The 27,317-nt window shown below is 40.8% G+C and overlaps 1 protein-coding gene across 1 annotated transcript in view; it reads left to right on the forward strand.

Moving 5' to 3' along the window:
* SYCP2L (synaptonemal complex protein 2 like) overlaps nt 1-27,317 on the forward strand; it is a 159,546-nt gene that overhangs the window by 9,708 nt on the left and 122,521 nt on the right. Inside the window, exons 5-14 of the mRNA XM_021672656.2 lie at nt 453-553; nt 1,270-1,294; nt 6,543-6,628; nt 6,742-6,830; nt 9,538-9,572; nt 11,048-11,190; nt 13,691-13,743; nt 14,658-14,703; nt 16,375-16,467; nt 16,569-16,629. Coding sequence (XP_021528331.2) covers nt 453-553; nt 1,270-1,294; nt 6,543-6,628; nt 6,742-6,830; nt 9,538-9,572; nt 11,048-11,190; nt 13,691-13,743; nt 14,658-14,703; nt 16,375-16,467; nt 16,569-16,629 — 732 coding nt within the window. The remainder of the gene's footprint in view (nt 1-452; nt 554-1,269; nt 1,295-6,542; nt 6,629-6,741; nt 6,831-9,537; nt 9,573-11,047; nt 11,191-13,690; nt 13,744-14,657; nt 14,704-16,374; nt 16,468-16,568; nt 16,630-27,317) is intronic.

Genomic DNA, 27,317 nt, shown 5'->3' on the forward strand with positions numbered 1-27,317 from the left:
GTGCACCACCACGCCCAGCTAATTTTTATATTTTTTGCAGAGACGAATTTCCCATGCTGGTCTTGAACTCCTGGCCTCAAGTGATCCCCCTGCCTCGGCCTCCCAAAGTGCTGGGATTACAGATGTGAGCCATCTGTAATCATTTATGCCTGGCCTCATTTATCTCTTAAATGTTCCCCACTAGTCCCTTTATATGGCTTTCTGGCATCCTGGCTGGGTCTCTATTTCCTGCTGACCTCTGAGAGCTTACTTACCAGCTCTGTAGTAGTATGGCAGCATCCCGAAGTGTTCTGGGTGGGAAGCCTCAGAGCCAGGCCTCGTTGGAATGGAATGGAATGGAAAAAGATCTTTAAGATTACTTTTTTCTAACGAGAAAATTGTCTTGTGAAATTTTATTGAATAGGCAGCCTTTAGTCTTACGTAGTTACATTAGTGTTCTCCTGTGTACCTAGTTTTCTGGTTTGAAAGAACAACAGGAATTCTGACCTCAGAAGCCTTAGCCTCAGACACATCACTGATTCGTGTTATAGAAGACTTCTTCGACACAGCGTTGGTAAGGAGGGGATGGATGCTTCACTGAGCAAATACCACTAGTAATTGGCAGGAATCTTCAAGTTATTTATAAAACATGGTTTTCTCTGATATGCAATTTTTGTCAAAAGACTGTCATGTGGCCGGGCGTGGTGGCTCACGCCTGTAATCCCAGCACTTTGGGAGGCAAGTCGGGTGGATCACCTGAGGTCAGGAGTTCGAGACCAGCCTGGCCAACGTGATGAAACCCTGTCTCTACTGAAATACAGAAATTAGCCAGGTGTAGTGGTGGGTGCCTGTAATCCCAGCTATTTCAGAGGCTGAGGCAGGAGAGTCGCTTGAACCCAGGAGGCGGAGGTTGGAGTAAGCCAAGACCATGTGATTGCACCCCAGCCTGAGTTTCAACAAGAGTGAAACTCTGTCTCAAAAAAAAAGACTTTCATGTTTTATTATTAGAATATTATTAAATATGACATAGTAAGAAACTATATATAAACAACGTTAAAGAAAAATGAGAAGTGATTTATTTTCATATATACAAATAATATATAAGTCACCTGATTGAGAGTGATATGCATATTTTAAGGATGTGATTAAGGCTCAACTAGGCTTTCTCTAAAATTCTTCTGTAAAGTCAATACCTGCCTATTAGAGAAAGTTAACACTAATACATTCATATTATAGTTTATCATGCTGTTTTAAAATAATACGAGCTTTATTTTTCTTTCTTTTTATTAGATTATTTCCAAGAGTAGTAGTGAAGGTAAGTATATTGTTGGCTACTAATTGGCTATTAATTTTTCATTAATAGGATATTCTGGCACAGAGAAAAGAATATTTAAATGATATGTAAAAATAAAAGTGAGTTTAAACATTGTATTTGGATTTATCGACCACTTTATGGTCATCATAGTGTCATTTGGAAATGCATTTCATTGTAGAAAAAAGTCTGTTTTTTTTCTGAGAAACTTTTTTTTTTTTTTTTTGAGACAGAATCTTGCTCTGTCACCCAGGCTGGAGTGCAGTGGCATGATCTCGGCTCTCTGGAACCTCCGCCTCACTGGTTTAAGCAATTCTCCTGCCTCAGCCTCCCAAGCAGCTGGGACTACAGGTGCATGCCATGACGCCCGGCTAATGTTTTGTATTTTTAGTAGAGACAGGATTTCACTGTGTTGGCCAGGATGGTCTTGATCGCCTGACCTTGTGATCTACCCACCTCGGCCTTCCAAAATGCTGGGATTGCAGGTGTGAGCCACCGTGCTTGGCCTTTTTTTTTTTTTTTTTTTTTTTTTTTTTTTTTTGAGATGGAGTTTCATTCTTGTTGCCCAGACTGAAGTGCAATTGCTCAATCTCGGCTCACTGCAACCTCCACCTCCTGGGTTCAAGTGATTCTCCTGTCTCAGCCTCCCAAGTAGCTGGGACTACAGGCATGTGCCACCATAGCCAGCTAATTTTTTGTATTTAGTAGAGATGGGGTTTACCATGTTAGTCTGGTCTCAAACTCCTGACCTCAGATGATCCACCGGCTTGGCCTCTCAAAGTACTGGCATTATAGGTGTGAGCCACCACGCCCAGCCCTGAGAAACATTTTTATTTAGCTGCTCTTGACATATGGCTAGCTCTGTTCAGATAATAGAAAGCCATTTTTGTTATTCAAATATGCGAAATTTAGCTACTACTGATTTAACTTGGAGCTGATTCACATGATTTTTTTGTCTTTCAAGAGTGTAAAAGGTAAAATTTTAGAAACTTTGGAGGCTAGATTGATTTTGTTCAATATAGCTCAAGTTAAAGGTAATTATGCTGGGTGCAGTGGTTCACGGCTGTAATTCAAGCACTTTCAGAGGCTAAGGAAGGAGGATTGATGGCATCCAGAAGTTCAACACTAGCCCGGGGAACGTAGTGAGACCTCCATCTCTACAAAAAATTTTCGAGGTGTGGTGGCGTGCATCTGTAGTTCCAGCTACATGGGAGGCTGAGGTGGGAGGATCACTTAAGCCCCAGAGTTTGAGGCTGCAGTGAGTCATGATCATGCCACTCCATCCAGCCTGGGTGACAGCAAGATCCTGTCTCAAAAAAAAAAAAAAGGTAATTTGGCATTCAAATTATGATACCATGGATTCAAAGACGCACTTATATATTTAAACATTTTGGAAATTGGAGCCATCTTGATAAGTCTTTTTCCTATGGTACATGTTTTTGGTTTTTTTCTGTAAGGCTGTCATGAATTGACACTACATTCTGCAAGCTGAGGAAATTCAGTACCGGAAGCTGAAGCATGCGCCGGGCTTGGTTGACTTTAAAACTTGGTTGACTCAGTTGGTCCTCATAATTCAAGTCAGTGGCTCCAAGTATTTTCAAGTCAAAGTTTTATGAACGCCAGAATGATAGTTACTGTCTTTAAAACTGGTTGATAAAATGCACAATGGTAAAAAAGTACTTTGATTTTTGTAGCATTTTAAAATAAACTTGCTTTTTATTAATTCCAACAATACGTATATACCGCATATTTGAAAAACAGTGCACGTGTGAGCCATCTATTCAGTCTACAGTCATTGCTTGGTGCATTTATGGATTCATGTAATCCTGTAATGACTATCTTTTTTTCTATTTTTTTTTTTTTTTTGAGATGGAGTTTCGCTCTTGTTACCCAGGCTGGAGTGCAATGGCGTGATCTCAGCTCACCGCAACCTCCACCTCCTGGGTTCAGGCAATTCTCCTGCCTCAGCCTCCTGAGTAGCTGGGATTACAGGCACGCGCCACCATGCCCAGCTAATTTTTTTTTTTTTGTATTAGTAAAGACGGGGTTTCACTGTATTGACCAGGATGGTCTCGAGCTCTTGACCTCGTGATCCACCCGCCTCGGCCTCCCAAAGTGCTGGGATTACAGGCTTGAGCCACCGCGCCTGGCCTCCTGTAATGACTTTCATTGCCCATGGTAGAGGAAACACTGGTCTAGATGGCTGTGTTAGTCCAATTAGGCCGCTATAACCAAATACCATCGATAGGGAGGCTAAAACAACAGACATTTATTTCTGGAAGCTAGAAGTAAGAGATTAGAGTACCAGCATGGTTGGGTTCTGGTGATGGCCTCTTCCTGGCTTCTTGCTGTGTGCCTACATGGGCAGAGACCTGGCTTCTTGCTGTGGGCTTATAAGGTAGACAGAGAACCAGAGGTTTTTGTGTTTTTTTTGTTTTTTTTTTTGTTTGTTTTTTTGAGACACAGTCTCCCTCTGTTGCTCAGGCTGGAGTACAGTGGCATGTTCTCAGCTCACTGCAACCTCTGCCTTCAGGGTTCAAGCTATTCTTTAGCCTCAACCTCCTGAGTAGCTAGGATTACAAGCATGTACTACCATGCCCGGCTAATTTTTGAATTTTAGTAGAGACGAGTTTCACTGTGTTTGGCCAGGCTGGTCTTGAACTCCTGACCCCAGAGGATCCACCCACCTCAGCCTCCCAAAGTGCTGGGATTACAGCCACCACGCTGGGACCGAGCCACAGCTCTTAAAAGGGCACTCATCCCATCATGAGGATCCCACCCTTGTGACCTTATCTAAACTTCTCTTACCAAAGGCCCCATCTCAAATACCATCACATTGAGGGTTAAGGCTCCAACATGTGAATTTCGGGAGGACATAGTCCCATCTATAGCAATGACAATTTGTGCTTAGAGCCCACTCTGGTCACCTTAGCAGGGCTGACCTCTCTGCAATTGACAGGTTTTCACATGTGCCTTTGACAGTTGTCTTGGGTGACTTTTATGCCCAGGCTCTGCCGAGCTAATGTCTAATCCCTCTCTCCAAAGTAGAAATTTTTTTTTTTTTTTTTTTTTTTTGAGACAGAGTTTCGCTCTTGTTACCCAGGCTGGAGTGCAATGGCGCGATCTCGGCTCACCGCAACCTCCGCCTCCCGGGTTCAGGCAATTCTCCTGCCTCAGCCTCCTGAGTAGCTGGGATTACAGGCACGCGCCACCATGCCCAGCTAATTTTTTGTATTAGTAGAGACCGGGTTTCACCATGTTGACCAGGATGGTCTCAACCTCTTGACCTCGTGATCCACCCGCCTCGGCCTCCCAAAGTGCTGGGATTATAAGAAATATTTTTTACTGAATTTCTTCCCACCTCCTTCTGCAATTGACAAAATTAATCACTCCTCCCTTTTTGTTCTGAAACTTACGTCTTCTTACTGATTTTTTATGATTCTTTTGTTTGTGTTCTGCTCTGTGGATTATGACTGACTTTCAGTTTGTCTCTCGTGATTTGAATGGCTTATGTCCTACTTTTATTTTACTGGTAGTTACTCTTAAGTACTAATATCAAAATTATTTTTTCTTTGTGTAAGACAACAAACTGAATGTGTTAAATAAACGTAAGAGTATTATTAGGGTGTGGGGAGGGACATGGTCAGAGCTTTTCATCGTTTGAAGATGTCTTTCTGGCTTTTATACAATGCTACTCTCACTTTGCAGGCTATGTCCCTTACAATCCTGTTGCATTATCTTCTGATATTAAGGGTTGAAAGCATGTTTATTTTACATGGTTCTTGGTGACTTATTTTGAAGCCAAATCTTACTTTAGCTCAGGAAAATTCATTCTTTGATACTTTTATTACAACAGAGTTCCTCAATTTTGGCAATATAGACATCTTGAACCAGGTAATTCTTTGTCATGGCTGCTATCATGTACATCAGAGGGTGTTTGGCGGCATCCCTGGCCTCTACCCTCTAAATGCCAACAGCATTCACCCCCAAGTCATGACAGCCAAAAACATCTCCAGACATTGCGGAGTGTCCCCCGTGGGGTAAAATCATCTCTAGTTGACAGCTACTGAGGTAGAGTGCTTTGGATATGTTTAACAGAAGATCTAGTTCAAATAGGCTTAAATGATAAAGACAATTTACTGGCTCAAGGAACTAAAAAGTCCAGAGGCGGGCAGTTTGGAAATGGAGTGGCTCCACTCCGTCTCTACAGCTCTTTCAGTTCTGGCGTTCTCAGAGTCTAGTCCTTGCTCTCAAGGTGGTTTCCCTTGGTAGTTGCAACCAGAACTTTATGTTTCCGGGTTCACGTCTTGGGGAGAAAGGTTCACTTCCTTCAACCAGAAAACAAAAGCCCTAGCTTTCCTCTGATTGGATGTCCTGCCCTCCAAATGAACCAGTCACTATGAAAAGATAAATGGGCTGCCTCTGCCTAGTTTAAGCCAGTCAGGATTTACCCCTAGAACTGATGGGTCTCACCCACATAGCACAAATGCTCCATAACAGAGGAGGGGGGAAGGATGGTGGGGAGGCCACCAAGAAGTCCATTACAGTTACTTTCTCTTTCCTCTTTGTAAGATTATCTGTCACATCTTTGATTTTATCTTCATGTGCATTTTTCCCTCACTCGTTTTTCTCCTGCATTTTGACAGCAGTTCTCAAGTTCTTCTTAGAAGAATTACCTGGCTCGAAATGTCAATATTACCAAAGTTGAGAAAGTCTGATGTAATAAAAGTATCAAAGAATTAATTTTCCTGAGCTAAAGTAATATTTGGTTTCAAAATAAGTCATCAAGAACCATGTAAAATAAATGTGTGTCGAGGTAGGAGATGGAGACCATCCTGGCTAACACGGTGAAACCCCATCTCTACTAAAGATACAAAAAATTAGCTGGGCGTGGTGGCACGAGCCTGCTGTCCCAGCTACTCAGGAGGCTGAAGCAGGAGAACTGCTTGAACCTGGGAGGTGGAGGTTGCAGTGAGCAGAGATCGTGCCACTGCACTCCAGCCTGGACAACAGGGCAAGACTCCATCTCAGAAAAAAAAAAAAAAAAAACGGTGTGTATGCATGTGTGCACATGCTCACAACCCTTAATACCAGAAGGCAACAGGATTGTAAGGGCATAGCCTGCAAGGTGAGTTACATTGTATTAAAGCCAGAAGGACATCCTCAAACAACCAAAAGCTGTGACCGTGTGTAGGAGTCATTTTCTTACTCTTTGAAACATAAGTTTGATTCTTTGAAATTATACTTTCAGGGAAAATTCAAATGTTGGATTCCTTCCTACTTAGCTTAGGATTCCTGGTGACAGAAAAGACTGTAAACCATTTGATTCAACAGGAGGTGAGTTGCAGATAACAAAACAGGTAACAGCAGCTCTGGAAACCTTAGAGAAGATTGTACATAGGTCTCTGTTTTGTTTCTTCCCCATGTAATGCCTTCTCAATTCCAAAAAGGCCTTGAAGACTTTTAACTGCATTTTGCATGCTGTACCTCAGGAAGAGAGAAAAAAATTCCCTTTGTCAGAAGGCATGTGTCATCTTATGTAAGTGGCTTTGTATAATTCATGTGCTGTAGGAAGGGTAAAATCCCTCATGATTGTACGACTTCAATCTTGGTTCTCTTTAGACCTGATTATGCCCTTTCTCTCTTCATTAAGTGCTTTGTGCACCTATTACGTGTCAGGCACTATGCTAGGTGATAAAGAGGGGCTGAGGTAAAAAGACATGGCTAGATTTTTCCTTTTCTTTTTTTTTTTGAAGCGGAATCTCACTCTGTTGTCCAGGCTGGAGTGTGATGGCGTAGTCTCAGCTCACTGCAACCTCTGCCTCCCGGGTTCAACCGATTCTCTTGCCTCAGCCTCCCGGATGGGATTACAGGTGCCTACCACCATGCCTGGCTAATTTTTGTATTTTTAGTAGAGATGGGGTTTCACCGTGTTGGCTAGGCTGGTCTTGAACTCCTGACCTCCTGATCCGCTCGCCTTGGCCTCTCAAAGTGCTAGGATTACAGGCGTGAGCCACTGCGACCTGCTGATTTTTCCTTTTTAATATTTTGAATTTTGTTTGTTTTTTTTCTTTTTGCATCAAAGTTTTGAGGCACAATGCTTTCTTAGGCTATATTTTTTCATTGTGAATGTGAACTAAATTAGTGAGTCATGGGAGAATGTTAAGAGTGCATACCGTAGAGCCGAACTGCTTGACTTCAAATCCTAGTCTTGCCACTTTTGCCGGTTGTCTAGGAGCACAGCCCTAACTTCATCATACCTCAATTTGTTTGCCTGTAAAATGGAGTCAAAGTAATACCTACTTGATAGAGTTACTGTGAAGGTTAAATCAAGCAATCCATTTAAAGTGATTAGCACGTTATCTGCTAAAGAGTAAGTGCCCCAAGGTTTCCAGTAGCTACACTAATAGGGCATGGAATTTTTATTGCTTTTCTTTTTTCTTTTTTTTTTTTTTTTTTGAGACAGAGTTTTGCTCTTGTTGCCCAGGTTGGAGTGCAGTGGCATGATCTCAGCTCACCAAAATCTCTGCTTCCCAGGTTCAAGCAGTTCTCCTGCCTCAGCCTCCTGAGTAGCTGGGATTACAGGCACGCACCATGCCCTGCTAATTTTGTATTTTTAGTAGAGACGGGGTTTTACCATGTTGACCAGTCTGCTCTCGAACTTGTGACCTCAGGTGGTCCAATTGCCTCGGCCTCCCAAAGTGCTGGGATTACAGGCGTGAGCTACTGCACCCAGCCAAATTTTGATTGCTTTTCAAGTGATAGATTTTTTTGTTTTTTCTGGTGACCCAAACTGTTGCATGGGTCTTGGAATGTGAGATTTGGAGGTAAGGTTGTAATGTGTGACCATAGAAACAAAAAAACCAGCACTCTGGTTTGAAGTTGGAACTGAACCTGTGACTGCGCCAACCACCAGCCAGCATGGAGGACATCATTGTGGCACATATTTACATGTATGTGGCCACAGTGTAGGGCCTGAATGGGTAATTGGTGAGCATGGAACTCACTGCCATCGTGTTTGTCCATTTAGTCTTTTCAGGATGTAGTTTTTACACTGCATTTTTCCTAAACAAATTATTATTTAATACATTCCTGAAATCACTACTCTTAGTGGTGTATTTAGGTTTAGAGAGCAGCTGATCTCATGTTTTCTCCTAAGTTTTCAAACTAATCTTTGAACACACTACCTTATTGTCTGTGTGATCTAGAAAGTCTGGAATGTTCTGGACTTCAAAGGTAAAACCTGCAAGCATAAAATTAAGCAGAATTAATTTTGCTCAGTGGTACTGTTTTCTGGCTTCTATTTAATAGTAACAAGTCAATCTCCTTATAAGAGACTGAACTATCACAAGGTTTCTCAACAAATCTGTTCTTTAAAATAGGAGTTATTTCAGGCATTAAAAGAAGATCGACTCAGCCGGGCATAGTGGCTCACGCCTGTAATCTCAGGACTTTGGGAGGCCAAGGCGGGTGAATCACTTGAGGTCAGGAGTTCGAGACCAGCCTGACCAATATGGTGAAACCCCATCTCTATTAAAAATACAAAACATTAGCTGGGTATAGTGGCGGGCACCTGTAATCCCAGCTACTTGGGAGGCTGAGGCAGGAGAATCACTTGACCCTGGGAGGCAGAGGTTGCAGTGAGTCGAGATTGTGCCATTGCACTCCAGCCTGGGTGAGAGAGCCAGACTCAGTCTCAAAAAAAAAAAAAAAAAGATTGACTCAACACTTGTTAGCATTTATTTGAAATTCTAAGTGAATATACAAGAGTCTGCATTAGTTACAATAATGTAATAACTTCATCCTATTACATCTCTAAATTAGTTTTTAAAATCAGATCAAGCAGATCATGGGAAAGAAGCATTGTCTATCATTTCTTGCAGGTATCAAACTATGTAAAAGGATGTATGCCCTCACACGTTGGTGAGGTGATTAGAAAACTCCAGAATTAATTTGATGAACCCTCAGAGATCATCAAATTGAATTCCCTTTGCAAGAGGGAAAACAGAACCTCAGAGTGTATATAGTAGTTCTAGCTTTTTATAAAATAACACCTAGGTCATTAATATGTAAACTTGAGACGGTTTGTTCATAAATCTGTATTATTGACATTAAGGAAATTCTGATGCTGAATTTGAAATAGGTTCAGAAACATATATTTTGGTTTTAAAATTTAATGCTAGTATAATGAAGTTTTACCTCTTGATGTTTACTTCAGTTAAATGTGATTTATCTAAATGTTTCAGGGAAGACCTTGCAAGGACACTGTTGACTGTGGGTGGTAAGAAACATTTAGAATTTTAAATATTAGAATATTAAATATTGGACACTGGGGGTTTTATGAGCATCTTGGGACTACAGAGAATAAATTATGGTCAAATTGAAGATAGGAATTAAGGTTTTATTCTAAATTTATTTTGAGAGATTTTAGCATGCTGAAAACTGTATAGAATAATTGGTGAATACTCATTTACTCACCAGCCAGCTTTGGCAAAATTTAGCATTTTGACACATTAGCTTCAAGTCTGTTTTTAAATTAAAGATGATCAGTGTCATGGATAAAGTCCCCTGTGTCCATGTTCCTCGTATCATTTCCCTCTCCGTGACTTAGATTTGATTTTGTTCCCAAGCATATTTTTCTACTTTTACTCTGTAGATCCGTAAACAACAGACATTATTATTTTGCAGATTTTAGAAGCATTCTATAAATGCCATTCTACTGGGCCGTGATAAAATTTAAACATGTTACTACATGTAGTTTTAGTTTATTTGCTGTGAAATACTACAAGTTATTTTGGGATTTTGTTTTGTAGTAGAAACTTTTTTTTTTTTTGAGATGGAGTTTTCTCTTGTTGCCCAGGCTAGAGTGCAATGGTGTGATCTTGGCTCACTGCAACCTCCGCCTCCCGGGTTCAAGTGATTTTCCTGCCTCAGCCTCCCAAGTAGCTGGGATTACAGGTGCCCACCACCACTCCTGGCTAATTTTTGTATTTTTAGTAGAGACGAGGTTTCGCCATGTTGGCCAGACTGGTCTCAAACTCCTGACCTCAGGTGATCCACCCGCCTCGGCCTCCCAAAGTGCTGGGATTACAGGCATGAGCCACTATGCCTGGCCAGTAGAAACATTTTTAAGGCTGTTGGATGATTTGCTTTGGATGACTATTCTAACATATCTAAAATATAACACCCATAAATATTTATTTAAAAATTGTTATATGTCAACCTCTTGTTTAGATTTTTATTGTATTTCTTAAATATTAAATTTAAATGATTCAGTTCTGGCTGGGCGTGGTTGCTCACACCTATAATCCCAGCACTTTGGAAGGCCGAGGTAGGCAGATTGCTTGAACCCAGAAGTTCAAGACCAGCCTGACCAACATGGCAAAACCCTGTCTGTACTAAAAATATAAAAATTACCTAGGCATGGTGACACATGCCTGTAATTCCAGCTTCTTGGGAGACTGAGGCAGGAGAATCACTTGAACCCAGGAGGCAAAGGTTGCAGTGAGTTGAGATTGGGCCACCACACTCCAGCCACCACTGCCCTCCAGGGTGACAGAGTGAGACTCACTCTCTCAAAAAAAAAAAAAAAAAAATTCTGGTTACTCTAGGATGCATCTTGCTGTGGATACCTCTAAGATACAATGCTGGGCTTCTCAGGTGGAGTTTCTTAGAGCAAACGCTAACTCTAGAACTCATTTTTTCTTTTGCTTTGTGCCCAGAATTATCTATGTCTACCATGTTTTTAATCTCTAGATTATGACCAGCAGGTTGCTATTACTGAAGCGCTGTGTAGACTGACGATTAAAAATTCAAGGGATGACCTTGTCCATAAATGGTTTGATGATGAAGTCATTGCTGAAGCTTTCAAAGAAATTAAGGGTCGAGAATTTGAGACGGTGAGATTCCTGGTCATGCAAATTTCTGTTTAGCCAATACTTATTAAGCACCCTTTCAGAACTTTGCTGTGCGTTGGGCTTAGGGGAGGATTTTTTTTCTCAAGTGTGATTGCATTGCTATTCTTAAACTTCTTGTTTCCCACTTAAGGTAAACTATTTGAAGGCAATACGAACAGAGTATTTGTGAGCTAGATGTGGGGATACAGATAGGACTTTTTTTTTTTTTTTTTTTTTTTTTTTTTCAGACAGAATCTTATTCTGTTGCCCAGGCTGGAGTACAGTGGTGCAATCTCAGCTCACTGCAACCTCTGCCTCCTGGGTTCAAGTGATTCTCCTGCCTCAGCCTCCTGAGTAGCTGGGATTACAGGTGCCTGCCACCACACCTAGCTAATGTTTTATTTTTAGTAGAGACCGGATTTAGCCATGATGGCCAGTCTGATCTCGAACTCCTGACCTCAGGCGATCCACCCACCTTGGCCTCCCAAAGTGCTGGAATTATAGGCATGAGTTCCTGGCCAGGACTTCTTTTTAGGAGACAGAACTAGGTGAATTTGATGGATCCAGTTAAAAAAGATGTCTTGCAAGGGTGAGCAGTTTTCAATGGACCTTGAAGGATAGGGAGAATTGAAGAAGAAATTAGGGCATTTTTGTCTTGCAGAAGGCAGCTGCTGTGATGGCAGGAGGCTGAGATGGACATAGCCTGGCAGAGGAATATTATGGGGTGGTTGTGTTCTGAGCCATCTGGCCTCTGCCATTTGGAGAAACAGTACTTTTCAGTGTCATCTCTGAAACCTGGGCTTCTTGTAATTGTGTCCTCAAGCCTCACAAAAAAAAAAAAGCTTATGGCTTTGTTGGGTATTAACCTTCATCCTAAAATAGCTAAAACATTTTCCCTCTTCTTTTAAAAAGTTTTAAAAATGAGGGTTAGGGGCCAGGTGCAGTGGCTCCTGTCAGTAATCTCAGCACTTTGGAAGGCCGAGGTGGGCTGATCATGATGTCAGGAGTCTGAGACCAGCCTGACTGATGTGGTGAAACTGCGTCTCTACAAAAAATACGAAAATTAGCCAGGTGTGGTGGCTCGTGCCAAGTAATCCCAGCTACTCAGGAGGCTGAGGCAGGAGAATTGCTTGAACCTGGGAGGCAGAGATTGCAGTGAGCTGAGATCATGCACGCCAGCCTGGGTGACAGAGCGAGACTCTGTCTAAAAAAAAAAAAAAAAAAAAAAATGGGGGTTAGACTGTTGTAGGAAAAGGCAAAATTCTTAATAACGGTACTCATGTTGACAAAACCTTTCTGGTCAAAATTGCTATGTATCCAGGATTTTTATTAACTATGGACCTTTCTATTTCCTCAGACTCTAAGCCTATTGTCATATACTGCATATAGTAATTAGCCATTATATTTTGTATAATCTCAATGGAAAGACCATGAGCTTTGGGGCTATTCCAAATTGGGGTTGAGCCTCGAGTTTGAGCCTCACCTCTCCAATTTATTGGGATGTCCACATTTTGACAAGGTAGTTGACTTGCGAAGCCTGAGTGACCTCATCTGTAAAATGGGACTAAAGCCCACCTCAAAGTCATGAGAACTCAGTGAGGGAAACTGAAAGGTCCAGGGCTGTTGTAGGCATTCACATGTTAATTTCCTTTCTGCTCTTTTTCATTTCTCATTTGCAGGGAAATTTGATGAAAATAGAGCAGTGTAATTTTCTTGTTTCTAAAATCATTTCCTTCTCCAGAGCTATCAAATTCTCAATTGAATTGCTTTTACATGAAAGGCTCACACTGCTGATGTCTCTTTACTGCTGAATGGTACATCAGGAGCATAAGGAAGGCTGACTCCAACAGCCAATTCTTGCTAACAAAACAGAACAAAAACTTGGATCTGTGTCTCTTTGTTTTTTGAGTGTTGGGGTAACAAATTTCTTCCTGAGAGCTGTTGGTTAGGAGAACTCTAATAATAGTCTTTGTTCTTAGAACATATGCTAGGAGAAGGGAGGAGAACAGAGAAGGGAATGGGGCAGAGAACTCCCGAAAAGGAAAATTGGCAGTAGATAACACACCCAGATCAACCCAAAGTTGATACATTTTATAGGTTTGTGGTTGGTTTGTGCTGTGCAGGTGTTAGGGAGGTGGGTGCCCAATGGGTTGGTTGAATCTTGTAACCTAGGTCATCAGTAAGATGTATTTATCTTGCTTACTCTTCTGACCCAGTGAAACATAACCAGGATTTATCTTTTGAAGACCTGAGTGTATTCCTCAGCTGAAAATCTAATGGCTGCAGGGAGCAGAGGTTTCTTCTGGAAACATGATCCTGGAGCCTCCTCTTGGTGGCATAAAGTATTGTTAACATGTAATAACAAATCCTTGTAAAGCCTCATTGATGTGACTGCATCCTGGACATTTAGAAGCAAACACTGGCCTCTATATGCTAAGGTTGTATTAACTAAGACATCTTGATTTTTTTTTAAATAAAAGATTTTATATCATTTGCTTTGAAGGACAGTAGACGTTTTCTCAATCACCTAAACAACAGACTTGGTGACCAAAGAAGGTAAGTTGTGTCTCTGAGCATTATTGACTAGTTGTGTTCTGAAAACGTCTAATATTTTAAAAGAACAGTTTAGGGTCTGTTTGGAGAGAATATTGGGTACGTCATTACAGAGCATACTCAGTTGTCCCTTGAGTAGCAACTTGAGAGTATCAAACCCTTTCTGCCTAGTGGCTTGTTGCAGGGTGTTTAAAAATTATCTCTATCGGCCGGGAGTGGTGGCTCACATCTGTAATCCCAGCACTTTAGGAGGCTGAGGAAGGCAGATCACGAGGTAAGGAGTTCAAGACCAGCCTGATCAACATGGTGAAACCCCATCTCTACTAACAATACAAAAAAAATACAAAACAAATTAGTACCTGTAATCCCAGTTATTCAGGAGGCTGAGGCAGGAGAATGGCTTAAACCCGGGAGGCAGAGGTTGCAATGACCGAGATCACGCCACTGCACTCCAGCCTGGGTGACAGAGCGAGACTCCATCTCAAAAAAAAGAAAAAAGAAAAACTCTGTTTTATTCTATTTGTGACTTGGGGTATTTTAAAATCATACATTCTTTAGAGAGTCCATAGATTTTATGAAGAACAATTTCCTGACTTGAGGTTGCTGGAGGTAGTTGTATCATGAATAGCTAAGTCCTTGGTCAGACAATATTTGCTAAATTCACTCCTTTCGTTTGGGAATCTGGCCGAGTAACTGGGTTGAGATACAGTACTAGTAAACTTGGCTTACTGACTGCCAGATGGAGATTTGAAATCTACCCATAGTAGATCTCCATTTGCAGGCTTGAAACCCGTTACCGTACTCTGTACCAGGAGACCTAATGGCAGACTCTAGTTAGAAGTGCTTGTTGCAGAACGTTTGTGGATGTGTTTAAGGTTCATCCATATTTTCCTTTTTAATTGTGAGATATTTTGCAGGGTGTATTCATTTCCGTGTATCGCTGCTTTTGCTGATGAGCATGAGGTATGTTCCTCTCTTTTGGAGATCCTGAGGGTGGTGTGCAGTGAAACCAGTGGTTAGGTTTATATGGTTAGGTTAGACTTCTGCTCTCATAACTCCAAAGGGCATTTTAAAAAGGATGCTAACTTCTCCTTCTAGTGACATCAGTTCTCAAACTGATCGTACCGTACCCTAACCAGAATGCATTCCCAGTAAGTTTAAGGGCTCTACTATTACTACTGGAAAAAGGAATTTGAGGGTCTATACTGTATACATGAGGACAGTTACAGGAAGCTTGCCTCATTTTACCCTATTCATGGGTGACATAATTCATGCCTCGACTGGGGTAAAAAGGATGATTTCCTTGCTTCTTTCCTTCTAGTTTATGCCTTTCCCTCTCACTCGCAACACTGGAGGCCACTTTCCTTTCTCTCTAGCTCATTCTACCTTGCACTTTATAGTCCAAGGTTGACCAGTTTCTTCTCCCACCCCCACAATTTGGTTTCTAGAGGAACGAGGTCCTTCATATAAAAGAGCCTCATCCTACAGTATCTCAGTTTCAGGCTAAAATATTTATAGGTCTTGGACCTTTACTTTGTTCGGGTTTCTTGGACCTGGTCTTCAGAATGTCCTCTTTCATCATTGCTTTGAGTCTGGAGTCCCCTTCTTGGCCTCTCTGAGCTAAGCTGTCAATTCCTGGCTACACTGCACATTCTTTCTCTCTAGAACTGATTCTGGTAGGCTGATTCCTGTGTCTCAATTCTGTGTATTTTCCCTCTGGTTGTCTGAGGATTGTGCTGTCTGCTTGGTTTTCCTTCTTTCTGTGACATCCAAATTTCCATTCACTTCCGTTAGGGCCCTTACACTGACCCTCACACTAGCTTCCAGGAACATGTATTGTGGGTGAAAGTCCTCATTCACCTCTGTAGCTATTAAAAGATAGACGTATACGATGCAAAGGAAAGATGTCCAAGAAGTACAACTTATTGGAAAATCAGATTGTAGAAAAGTAAGTCTAGTGTTTTATCTATTGTTGGGAAATAATATCTTTATATATATTTCTTGATATATGTCTAGAAAACATCTGGGAGGAAACGAAGGCATTGTTAATGGTGCCTATGGAAAGGTACCTATGAAAAGCTGAGGGGTAGAGAAGATGTTTACTGTTTTTATAAATACCATACTGTTAGAATTTTTTTCCTCTGTTTTAACTGTAAACATATATTGATTTCATAATAATTAAAATGAAGGAAATTTGAAGTCTTCAAGTCTTGGCTTTAATGGATGGAAGGTAGACGGCAAATCACTCATGTTTGGTCACAGTATCTCCTTCTCTAGAAGTTTCCATCCATATGTAGTGTGGATTGTTACTGATTCAACATAGAACTGTTTTCTCTGTGATTTTCACTAGAAAAGAAATTGCATGGATAGAATCATGTGACACATTTAAATATCTATTAAATATGCTAAGGATAGTGGGATTTTTGGAGGGGTGAGGGGAAATGACTGCGTTCTATAAAACTGAGATTATTCCGTTTTGCACAAAGGAGTCAGTCAATAAAGAGAGGGCCTGTAAATGTTAGGATAATACTGTTCCAGGAAAAGCACAAATTCTATTTCTAAGGGAATAATGTTTATCTGACCCTGTAGCATGATTTTTGAGTGTATAATTCATGCTGAAATGATCTCTTACAGATGAGAAAACCAGAGGATGAAAGCTTAGAGAAATTTTGGATCGACTTCAACCTAGGAAGTCAGAGTGTCACTTTTTATATAGACAATGCTGAGGTAATGATGCTCGATTCCTGGTTAGAACTAAGCCTTTAGGGATCATTTTTATGTAAGTATGTGTTTTGAGCTCATGAATTTCACTTATTTATTTTCCCAAGGGTGCTCTATGGGACTCAGTGAGACTTCCGAAGGAAGCAGTGATGAATTTCAGCATAATAGGTAATATGATACATGTAAACAACTCACGTCCAGTTCCAAGTATTGTTTCTGTTGCATTTGCAGTGTGTGTGTTTAGTTAATTCTCAGGCGTATTTTGATTATGCCTTGAGGTAGGAAGGCTGTGTAGTATGATAGGAGGCTTGCTGTCACAGGTTTGTGACTTCTGTGCTTTGTGACCTTGGGATTAAATTACTTGTATAGTTTTCTCATTTTTTAAATGTTTATAGATCCTCATAAAATTAAAAGTAGAACTACCATATGATCCAGCAATCAGTTAACAATGCTTTTCCCAAAACTGGTGGTTTGGTTTGAAAAGAGTCTGATGGGGAGAGGAGAACACATCATCCTAGGTTCCTCTCTTGATAAACCTGGAAAAACAGGTAGTAAACTGTGGACAGTAAGGAAGACATCTAGCAAGAAGGGACATGGCTATCAGGAAATGAAGGTCCCCGCCCCCCTCTACGGAGATGGATTGCCAGACTCTTTTGTAACTAGTGGTTAGGATCAAGGGCTTTGCAGATCAGAGATTTTTATTTGTATTTCCCTGGTCATTAGTGATGTTTAGCATTTTTTTTATGTTTGTTGGCCATTTGTGTATCTTCTTTTGAGAATTGTCCATTCATGTCCTTAGCCCACTTTTTGATGGGATTGTTTGGTTTTTTCTTGGTGAATTGTTTGAGTTCATCGTAGATTCTGGATATTAGTCCTTTGTCAGATGTGTAGATTGTGAAGATTTTCTCCTACTCTGTGGGTTGTCCGTTTACTCCGCTGACTGCTCCTTTTGCCGTGCAAAAGCTCTTTAGTTTGATTAAGTCCCAGCTGTTTATCTTTGTTTTTATTGCATTTGCTTTTGGGTTTTTTGTCATGAGATCCTTGCCTAAGCCAGTGTCTATGTGGAGTTTTCCAATATTATTTCTAGAATTTTTATAGTTTTAGGTTTTAGATTTAAGTCCTTAATCCATCTTGAGTTAATTTTTATATAAGGTGAGAGATGAGGATGCAGTTTCATTCTCCTACATGTGGCTTGCCGATGCCCCCAGCGCCATTTGTTGAAAATGGTGTCCTTTCCCTACTTCAGGTTTCCGTTTGCTTTGTCGAAGATCAGTTGGTTGTATGTATTTGGGTTTATTTCTGGGTTCTCTATTCTGTTCCATTGGTCTATGTGCCTGTTTTTATACCAGCACCATGCTGTTTGGGTGACTATGGCCTTAAAGTATAGTTTGAAATCAGGTATTGTGATGCCTCCAGATTTGTTCTTTTTGCTTAGTCTTGCTTTGGCTATGTGGGCTCTTTTTTGGTTTTATGAATTTTGGGATTTTTTTCTAATTCTGTGAAGAATGATAGTGCTATTTTGATGGGAATTGTGTTGTATTTGTAGATTGCTTTTGGCAGTATGGTCATTTTCACAATATTTATTCTACCCATTTATGAGCATGGGATGTATTTCCATTTGTTTGTGTCATCTATGATTTCTTTCAGCAGTGTTTTGTAGTTTTCCTTGTAGGGGTCTTTTGCCTCCTTGGTTAGGTATGACCCGAAGTTTTTTGTTTGTTTGTTTGCTTTTCAGCTATTATAAAAGGGGTTGAGTTCTTGATTTGATTCTCAGCCTGGTTGCTATTGGTATATAGAAGAGCTACTGATTTGTGTACATCAATTCTGTATCCAGAAACTTTGCTGAATTCTTTTATAGGTTTAAGAAGCTTTCTGGAGGAATCTTTAGGGTTTTCTAGGTATACAATCATATCATCAGCAAACAGACAGTTTGACTTCCTCTTTACGGATTCGGATGCCCTTTCTTTCTCTTGTCTGATTGCTCTGGCTAGGACTTCCAGTACTGTGTTGAACAGGAGTGGTGAGGGTGGGCATCCTTGTCTTATTCCAGTTCTCAGAGGGAATGCTTTCAACTTTTCCCCATTCAGTATTATGTTGGGGGGGGCGTGGGCTTGTCATAGATGGCTTTTATTTCATTAAGTATGTTCCTTGTATGTTGATTTTGCTGAGCGTTTTAATCATAAAGGATGCTAGATTTTGTTGAATGCTTTTTCTGCATCTATTGAGATGATCATGTGATTTTCGTTTTTAATTCTGTTTATGTGGTGTATCACATTTATTGACTTGCATATATTAAATCATTCCTGCATCCCTGGTATGAAACCCACCTGCTGATGGTGGATTATCTTTTTGATTTGTTGTTAGATTCAGTTAGCTAGTATTTTGTTAAGAATTTTAGCATCAGGGCCGGGCGTGGTGGCTCACACCTGTAGTCCCAGCACTTTGGGAGGCTGAGGCGGATCACGAGGTCAAGAGATCAAGACGAGACCATCCTGGTCAACATGGTGAAACCCCATCTCTACTAAAAATACAAAAAAATTAGCTGGGCATGGTGGTGCGTGCCTGTAATCCCAACTACTCAGGAGGCTGAGGCAGGAGAATTCCTGAACCCAGGAGACGGAGGTTGCGGTGAGCTGAGATCACACCATTGCACTCCAGCCTGGGTAACAAGAGCGAAACTCAGTCTCAAAAACAAGAAAAAAAAAAAAGAATTTTAGCATCTATGGTCATCAGGGATATTGGTCTGTAGTTTTCTTTTTTGGTTATGTCCTTTCCTGCTTTTGGTATTAGGGTGATGCTGGCTTCACAGAATGATTTAGAGAGGGTTCCCTTTTTCTCTATCTTGTGGAATAGTGTCAGTAGGATTGGTACCAATTCTTCTTTGAATGTCTGGTAGAATTCAACTGCGAATTAGTCTGGTCCTGGACTTTTTTGTATTGGTAATATTTTAATTACCATTTCAGTCTCTCTGCTTGTTATTGGTCTATTCAGGGTTATCTAATTCTTCCTGATTTAAGCTAGGAAGGTTGAATCTTTCCAGGAATTTATCCATCTCCTCTAGGTTCTCTGGTTTATGTGTGTAAAGGTGTTCATAGAAGCCTTGAATGATCTTTTGTATTTCTGTGGTGTCAGTTGTAATATCTCCTGTCTCATTTCTTAGTGAGGTTATTTGGATTTTCTGTCTTCTTTTCTTGGTTAGTCTTGCTAATGATCTATCAATTTTATTTATCTTTTTTAAACAACCAGCTTTTTCATTTATCTTTTTTATTGTTTTGTTTCAATTTCATCTAGTTGTGCTCTGATGTTGGTTATTTCTTCTACTGGGTTTGAGTTTGGTTTTTTCTTGTTTCTCTAGTTCCTTGAGGTGTGACCTTAGGTTGTGTGTTTGTGCTGTTTCAGATTTTTTGACGTAGGTGTTTAGGGCTATGAACTTTCTCGTAGTCTTGCCTTTTCTGTATCCCAGAGGTTGTGATAGGTTGTGTCACTATTGACACTCAGTTAAAAGAATTTTTGAATTTTCATCTTTATTTCGTTATTGATCCAATGATGATTCAGGAGGAGATTATTTAATTTCCATGTATTTGCATGGGTTTGAAGGTTCCTTTTGGAGTTGATTTCCAGTTTTATTCCACTATGGTCTGAGAGAGTGCTTGATATAATTTCAGTTTTCTAGGCCACACGCAGTGGCTCACGCCTGCAATCCCAGCACTTTGGGAGGTTGAGGTGGGCAGATCGCCTGAGCTCAGGAGTTCAAGTCCAGCCTGGCCAACATGGTGAAACCTTATCTCTACTAAAAATACAAAAAATACAATCATGAGCGTGGTGGCTCATGACTGTAGTCCCAGCTACTTGGGAGGCTGAGGCAGGAGAATCACTTGAGCCTGGGAGGCAGAGGTTGCAGTAAGCCAAGATTGTGCTACTGCACTCCAGCCTGGGTGACAGAGCAAGACTCCATCTCAAAAAATAAAATAATCATAATAATATTTTCAGTTTTTAAAAATTTATTGAGGCTCATTTTGTGGTCTTCTTATATTATCTATCTTGGAGAAAGTTTCCATGTGCTGTTGAATAGAATGTATATTCTGCAGTTGTTGGGTGGAACATGCTGTATATATCTGTTAAGTTCATTTGTTCCAGGGTATAGTTTAAATCCATTGTTTCTTTGTTGGCTTTCTGTCTTGATGACCTGTCTACTGCTGTCCGTGGAGTATTGAAGTCCCCCACTATTATTGTGTTGCTTCTATCTTATTTCTTAGGTCTATTAGTAATCGTTTTATGAATTTGGGAGCTCCAGTGTTAGGTGCATGTATGTTTAGGACTGGGATATTTTTCTTTTGGAAAAGGCCTTTTACCATCATATAATGTCCCTCTTTGTCTTTTTTTTTTTTTTTTAATTTTACTTTAGGTGTATACTATATCCGGCATTTCTCCCCATGTTATCCCTCCCCAGCCCCCGCTGTCTCTCCCCTACCCCCGCTAACTGCCCCCAGCGTGTGATACTTCTCTCCCTGAGTCCATGTGTTCTCATTGTTCAACACCCTCCTATGAGTGAGAACATGTGGTGGTTGGTTTTCTGTTCTTGTGTCAGTTTGCTGAGAATGATGGTTTCCAGATTCATCCAAGTCCCTACAAAGGACCCAAACTCATCATTTTTTATGGCTGCGTAGTATTCCATGGCATATATATGCCACATTTTCCCTGTCCAGTCTATCATTGATGGGCATTTGGGTTGGTTCCAGGACTTTGCTATCGTACACAGGGCTGCAATGAACATATGTGTGCATGTGTCTTTATAGTAGAATGATTTATAGTTCTTTGGGTATATACCCAGTAATGGGATTGCTGGGTGAAATGGAATTTCTATTTCTAGATCCTTGAAAAATTGTCACACTGTCTTCCACAATGGTTGAATGAATTTACACTCCCACCAACAGTGTAAAAGTGTTTCTATTTCTCATCCTCTCCAGTATCTATTGTCTCCAGATTTTTTAATGATCACCATTCTAACTGGTATGAGATGGTATCTCAATGTGGTTTTGATTTGCATTTCTCTGATGACCAGTGATGACGAGCATTTTTTTCCATATGTTTGTTGGCCTCATATATGTCTTCTTTTGAGAAGTGTCTGTTCATATCCTTCACCCACTTTTGAATGGGGTTTTTTTTTTCCTGTATATCTGTTTTAGTTCTCTGTAGATTCTGGATATTAGCCCTTTGTCAGATGGGTAGATTGCAAACATTTTTTCCCATTCCATTGGTTGCCAGTTTGCGTGAATGATGGTTTCTTCTGCTGCACAGAAGCTCTGAAGTTTAATTAGATCCCATTTGTCTATCTTGGCTTTTGTTGCCAATGCTTTTGGTGTTTTAGCCATGAAGTCCTTGCCTATGCCTATGTTCTGAATGGTTTTGCCTATGTTTTCTTCTAGTGCTTTTATGGTGTTAGGTTTTATGTTTAAATCTTTAATCCATCTGGAGTTAATTTTAGTGTAAGGTGACAGGTAGGGGTCCAGTTTCTGCTTTCTGCACATTGCTAGCCAGTTTTCCCAATACCATTTATTAAACATGGAGTCCTTTCCCCATTGCTTGTTTTTATCAGGTTTGTCAAAGATCAGATGGTTGTAGATGTGTGGTGTTGCTTCTGAGGCCTCTGTTCTGTTCCATTGGTCTATGTCTCTGTTTTGGTACCAGTACCGTGCTGTTTTGATTACTGTAGCCTTGTACCACAGTTTGAAGTCTGGCAGTGTGATGCCTCTGGCTTTGTTCTATTTGCTTAGGATTGCCTTGGCTATGCGGGCTCTCTTGTGATTCCATATGAAGTTTAAAGTGTTTTTTTTCAGTTCTGTGAAGAAGGTCATTGGCAGCTTGATGGGGATAGCGTTGAATCTATAGATTACTTTGGGCAATATGGCCATTTTTACGATATTGATTCTTCCTAACCATGAGCATGGAATGTTTCTCCATCTGTTTGTGTCCTCTCTTATTTTGTTGAGCAGTGGTTCGTAGTTCTCCTTGAAGAGGTCCTTTACATCCTTTGTTAGTTGCATTCCTAGGTATTTTATTCTCTTTGTAGCAACTGTGAATGGGAGTTCGCTCTTGATTCGGCTCTCTTTAAGTCTTTATTGGTGTTTAGGAATGCTTGTGATTTCTGCACATTGATTTTGTATTCTGAGACTTTGCTGAAGTTACTTATCAGTTTGAGAAGATGTTGGGCTGAGATGGTGGGGTCTTCTAGATATACAATCATGTCGTCTGCAAATAGAGACAGTTTGACTTCCTCCTTTCCTAATTGAATACTCTTTATTTCTTTTTCTTGCCTGATTACTCTGGCTAGATCTTCCAATACTGTATTGATTAGGAGTGGTGAGAGAGGACATCCTTGTCTAGTGCCTGATTTCAAAGGGAATTCTTCCAGCTTTTGCCTATGCAGTATGATATTGGCTGTTGGTTTGTCATAAATGGCTTTTATCATTTTATGATACATTCTGTTGATACCTAGTTTATTGAGAGTTTTTAGCATGAAGGGCTGTTGAATTTTGTCAAAGGTCTTCTCTGCATCTATTGAGATAATCATGTGGTTTTTGTCTTTGTTCCGTTTATGTGATGGATTACATTTATGGATTTGCGTATGTTGAACCAGCCTTGCATCCCCAGGATGAAGCCTACTTGATCGTGATGGATAAGCTTTTTGATGTGCTGTTGCAATCGGTTTGCCAGTATTTTATTGAAGATTTTTGCGTCGATGTTCATCATGGATATTGGCCTGAAGTTTTCTTTTTTAGTTGAGTCTCTGCCTGGTTTTGGTATCAGGATGATGTTGATCTCATAAAATCAGTTAGGGAGGATTCCTTCCTTTTGTATTGTTTGATACAGTTTCAGAAGGAATGGAACCAGGTCCTCTTTGTACATCTGGTAGAATTTGGCTGTGAACCCATCTGGACCTGGACTTTTTTTGATTGGTAGGCTATTGATTGCTGCCTCTACTTCAGCCCTTGTTATTGGTCTATTCAGGGTTTTAACTTCCTCCTGCTTTAGTCTTGGTAGAGTACGAGTGTCCAGGAATTTATCCATATCTTCCTGGTTTACTGGTTTGTGTGCATAGAGCTGTTTATAGTAATCTCTGATGGTAGTTTGGATTTCTGTGGTATCAGTGGTGATGTCCCTTTTATCTTTTTTTATTGCATCTATTTGATTCTTCTCTCTTTTCTTTTTTATTAGTAGGCCTAGCAGTCTATTTGATTTTTCAAAAAATCAGCTCCTGGATTTACTGATTTTTTGAAGGGTTTTTTGTGTCTCTATCTCCTTCAGTTTGGCTCTGATCTTAGTTATTTCTTGTCTTCTGCTAGCTTTTGAGTTTTTTTGATCTTGCTCTTCTAGCTCTTTCAATTTTGATGATAGGGTGTCGATTTTAAATTTTTCCTTGTTTTGCATGTGGGCATTTATTGCTATAAATTTCCCTCTCGACACTGATTTAAAGGTGTCTCAGAGATTCTGGTAAGTAGTGTCTTCATTCTGATTGCTTTTGAAGAATATATTTATTTCTGCCTTCCTTTCATTGTTTAGTCTACACTCAGAAGCAAGTTGTTCAGTTTCCAAGTGTTTGTGCGAGTTTGAGTGTGTTTCTTAATCCTGAGTTCTAGTCTGATTGCACTCTGGTCTGATAGACTGTTTGTTATGATTTGCGTTCTTTTGCATTTGCTGAGGAATCATTTGCTTCCAATGATGTGGTCAATTTTAGAGTAAGTGCAATGTGGTGCTGAGAAAAATGTATATTCTGTGGACTTGGGGTGGAGCGTTCTGTATATGTCTATTACGTCTGCTTGGTCCAGCTCTGCATTCAAGTCCTGGATGTCCTTGTTAATTTTCTGTCTCATTGATCTGTCTAATATTGACAGTGGAGTGTTGAAGTCTCCCACTATTATTGTGTGGGAGTCTAAATCTCATTTTAGGTAGTTAAGAACTTGCTTTATGTATCTGGATGCTCCTGTGTTGGGGGCGTATATATTTAGGATAATTAGCTCTTCTTGTTGGATTGATTCTTTTACCATTATGTAGTGTCCTTCTTTGTCTCTTTTGATCTTTGTTGGTTTGAAGTCCATTTTATCAGAGACTAGGATTGCAACCCCGGCTTTTCTTTGTTCTCCATTTGCTTGGTAAATCTTCTTCAATCCCTTTATTTTGAGTCTGTGTGTGTCTTTGTATGTGAGATGGGTTTCCTGAATACAGCACACCTATGGGTCTTGACTTTTTATCCAGTTTGCCAGTCTGTGTCTTTTGATTGGGGCATTTAGGCCGTTTACATTCAATGTTAATATTGTTATGTGTGAATTTGATCCTGCCATTTTGTTACTGGCTGGTTTTCTTTCCCGTTAGTTGACTCATTTTCTTCGTTGCATTTTTGGTCTTTGCCAACTGGTTTGCTTTTGCAGTGACTGGTACTTGTTCCTTTCCATGCTTAGTGTTTCTTTCGGGAGCTCTTGTAGGGCAGGTCTGGTGGTGACAGAATCTCTCAGTAATTGCTTGTCTGTAAAGGATTTTATTTCTCCTTCACTTATGAAGCTTAGTTTGGCTGGATATGAGATTCTGGATTGAAAGTTCTTTTCTTTAAATATGTTGAATATTGGCCCCCACTCTCTTCTGGCTTGTAGGGTTTCTGCCAAGAGATCTGCTGTGAGTCTGACTCGCTTCCCTCTGTGGGTGACCTGACCTTTCTCTCTGGCTGCCCTTAGTATTTTTTCCTTCATTTCAACCCTGGTGAATCTAACGATTATGTGCCTTGGGGTTGCTCTTCTTGAGGAATATCTTTGTGGAGTTCTCTGTATTTCTTGAATTTGAATGTTGGACCGCCTTGCTAGGCATGGGTAGTTCTCCTGGATAATGTCCTGGAGCATGTTTTCCAGCTTGGATTGATTCTCCCCATCATATTCAGGTACATTGATCAAGTGTAGAGTAGGTCTTTTCACATAGTCTCATATTTCTTGGAGGATTTGTTCACTTATTTTCACTCCTTTTCACTCTTTTCTCTTGTCTTGCCTTCTCTTTTTATTTCATTGAGTTGATCTTCAATCTCTGATATCCTTCTGTTTAATCAATTCAGCTGTTAAAACTTGTGTTTGCTTCACGTAGTTCTCGTGCTGTGTTTTTCAACTCCATTAAGTCGTTTATGTTCTTCTCTAAGCTGGTTATTCTAGTTAGCATTTCGTCTAACCTTTTTTCAATGTTTTTGGTTTCTTTGTATTGAGTTAGAACGTGTTCCTTTAGCTCCGAAAAGTTCGTTATTATCCACCTTCTGAAGCCTGTTTCTGTCAATTTGACGCACTCCTTCTCGGTCAAGTTGTGATCCTATGTTATTGAGGAGTTGTGATCCCTTGAAGGAGAAGAGGTGTTCTGTTCTTTGATAGTTTCATCTTTTTTGCACTGGTTTTTCCCCATCTTTGTGGATTTACCTGGCTGTGGTGTCAGGGAGCTGCTTGATGAGGTCACTTGTCTGCCTGTGGGGGCGCTATTGGGTTTCCAGGGACTCCTTCAGGTTACTAGGGAAGCTTCCTGTGTCTTTTTTGTTTATACTGGGAGATTAGGCCCGTGTCTTTTGCTGACCTGTAGGCGCTGCTGGGTCTTCAAGAACACCGCCCCGTTGCTACGTAGGCATCCTGTGTTTTTTGTTAAAACATGAAGCCCAGTCCCACCCCTCTAATTGTGGGTTGTGCCCTTCCTCCACTGGGCTGGAGCATTCAGGGTTCAGCTCAGACTGTGGCACTGGCTGTGCAACCCACTAGAGTCAGAGCTTCAGCCCTCTGGGGTTTGTTGGGGAGGGGAGGGGCCCACCCAGCCATGCCTGGCTGTCTCCCCCTTTCAGCTTTCTCTCTCTCCAGTCATGGGGTAGGGGCCCACCGAGCTGCTCGGTCCGCCCGTCCTCCTGCTTACAGCTCCCTCTCGCTCCGGGCATGGGGAGCAGGCAATAGCTCAGTCAGCAGGCTCTCCCAGCCACCTTTTGGGCTTATGCATGTGTTTAGGTCTATGCACCAATCCGGGACACCGTCCTGGATTATTATTCAACTCCGCGCTTGTAATTCTCGGCGCTTGACTGGCAAAGATCCCCTGTTCTGTGTATTGCTGAGGCATTGGGGGAAGCGCTGTATCTGGACCGGAGTGCCAGAGGGGGAGCCTCCGACTCGCCAGTCAGATGCACTTTCTGGGTGAAGCAGCACCCCTCCCCACCTCGCTCTGCCTTGCCTGTGCTTTGCTCACTGTAGGACCAGACCCCTTGAAATGCTCCTGGTACCTCAGTTGGAGCTCGGAGATCTCTGTATTTCTGCGTCTCTCTCACTGGGTGTTGTGCACCGGAGTTGTGTCTATTCAGCCATCTTGGAGCTCCTCTCTCTCTTTGTCTTTTTTAACTGCTGTTGTTTTAAAGTTTGCTTTGTCTGATATAAGAATAACTACTCCTGTTTGCTTTTGGTGTCTTTTTCAACCCCTTTACCTTAAGTTTATGTGAGTCCTTATGTGTTAGGTGAGTCTCTTGAAGGCAGTAAATAGATGGCTAGTGAATTCTTATCCATTCTGCAATTCCGTATCTCCGAAGTGGAGCATTTAGGCCATTTACATTCAATGTTAGTATTGAGATGTGAGGTACCATTCCATTCATCATGCTATTTTTTGCCTATATACCTTGGTTTTTGTTTTTTTATATTGTATTTTTGTTTTATAGGTTCTGTGTGATTTATGCTTTAAAGAGGATCTGTTTTGATGTATTTCCGGGATTCAAGATTTAGAGTTCCTTTTAGCAGTTCTTAGAGTGGTGGCTTGGTAGTGGCGAATTCTCTCAGCATTTATTTGTCTGAAAAGGATTTTATCTTTCC

This window comes from Aotus nancymaae, unplaced genomic scaffold (assembly GCF_030222135.1).
Source record: "Aotus nancymaae isolate 86718 unplaced genomic scaffold, 86718_ANA_hifiasm-v0.15.2.pri h1tg000051l, whole genome shotgun sequence".
Classification (NCBI taxonomy): domain Eukaryota; kingdom Metazoa; phylum Chordata; class Mammalia; order Primates; family Aotidae; genus Aotus; species Aotus nancymaae.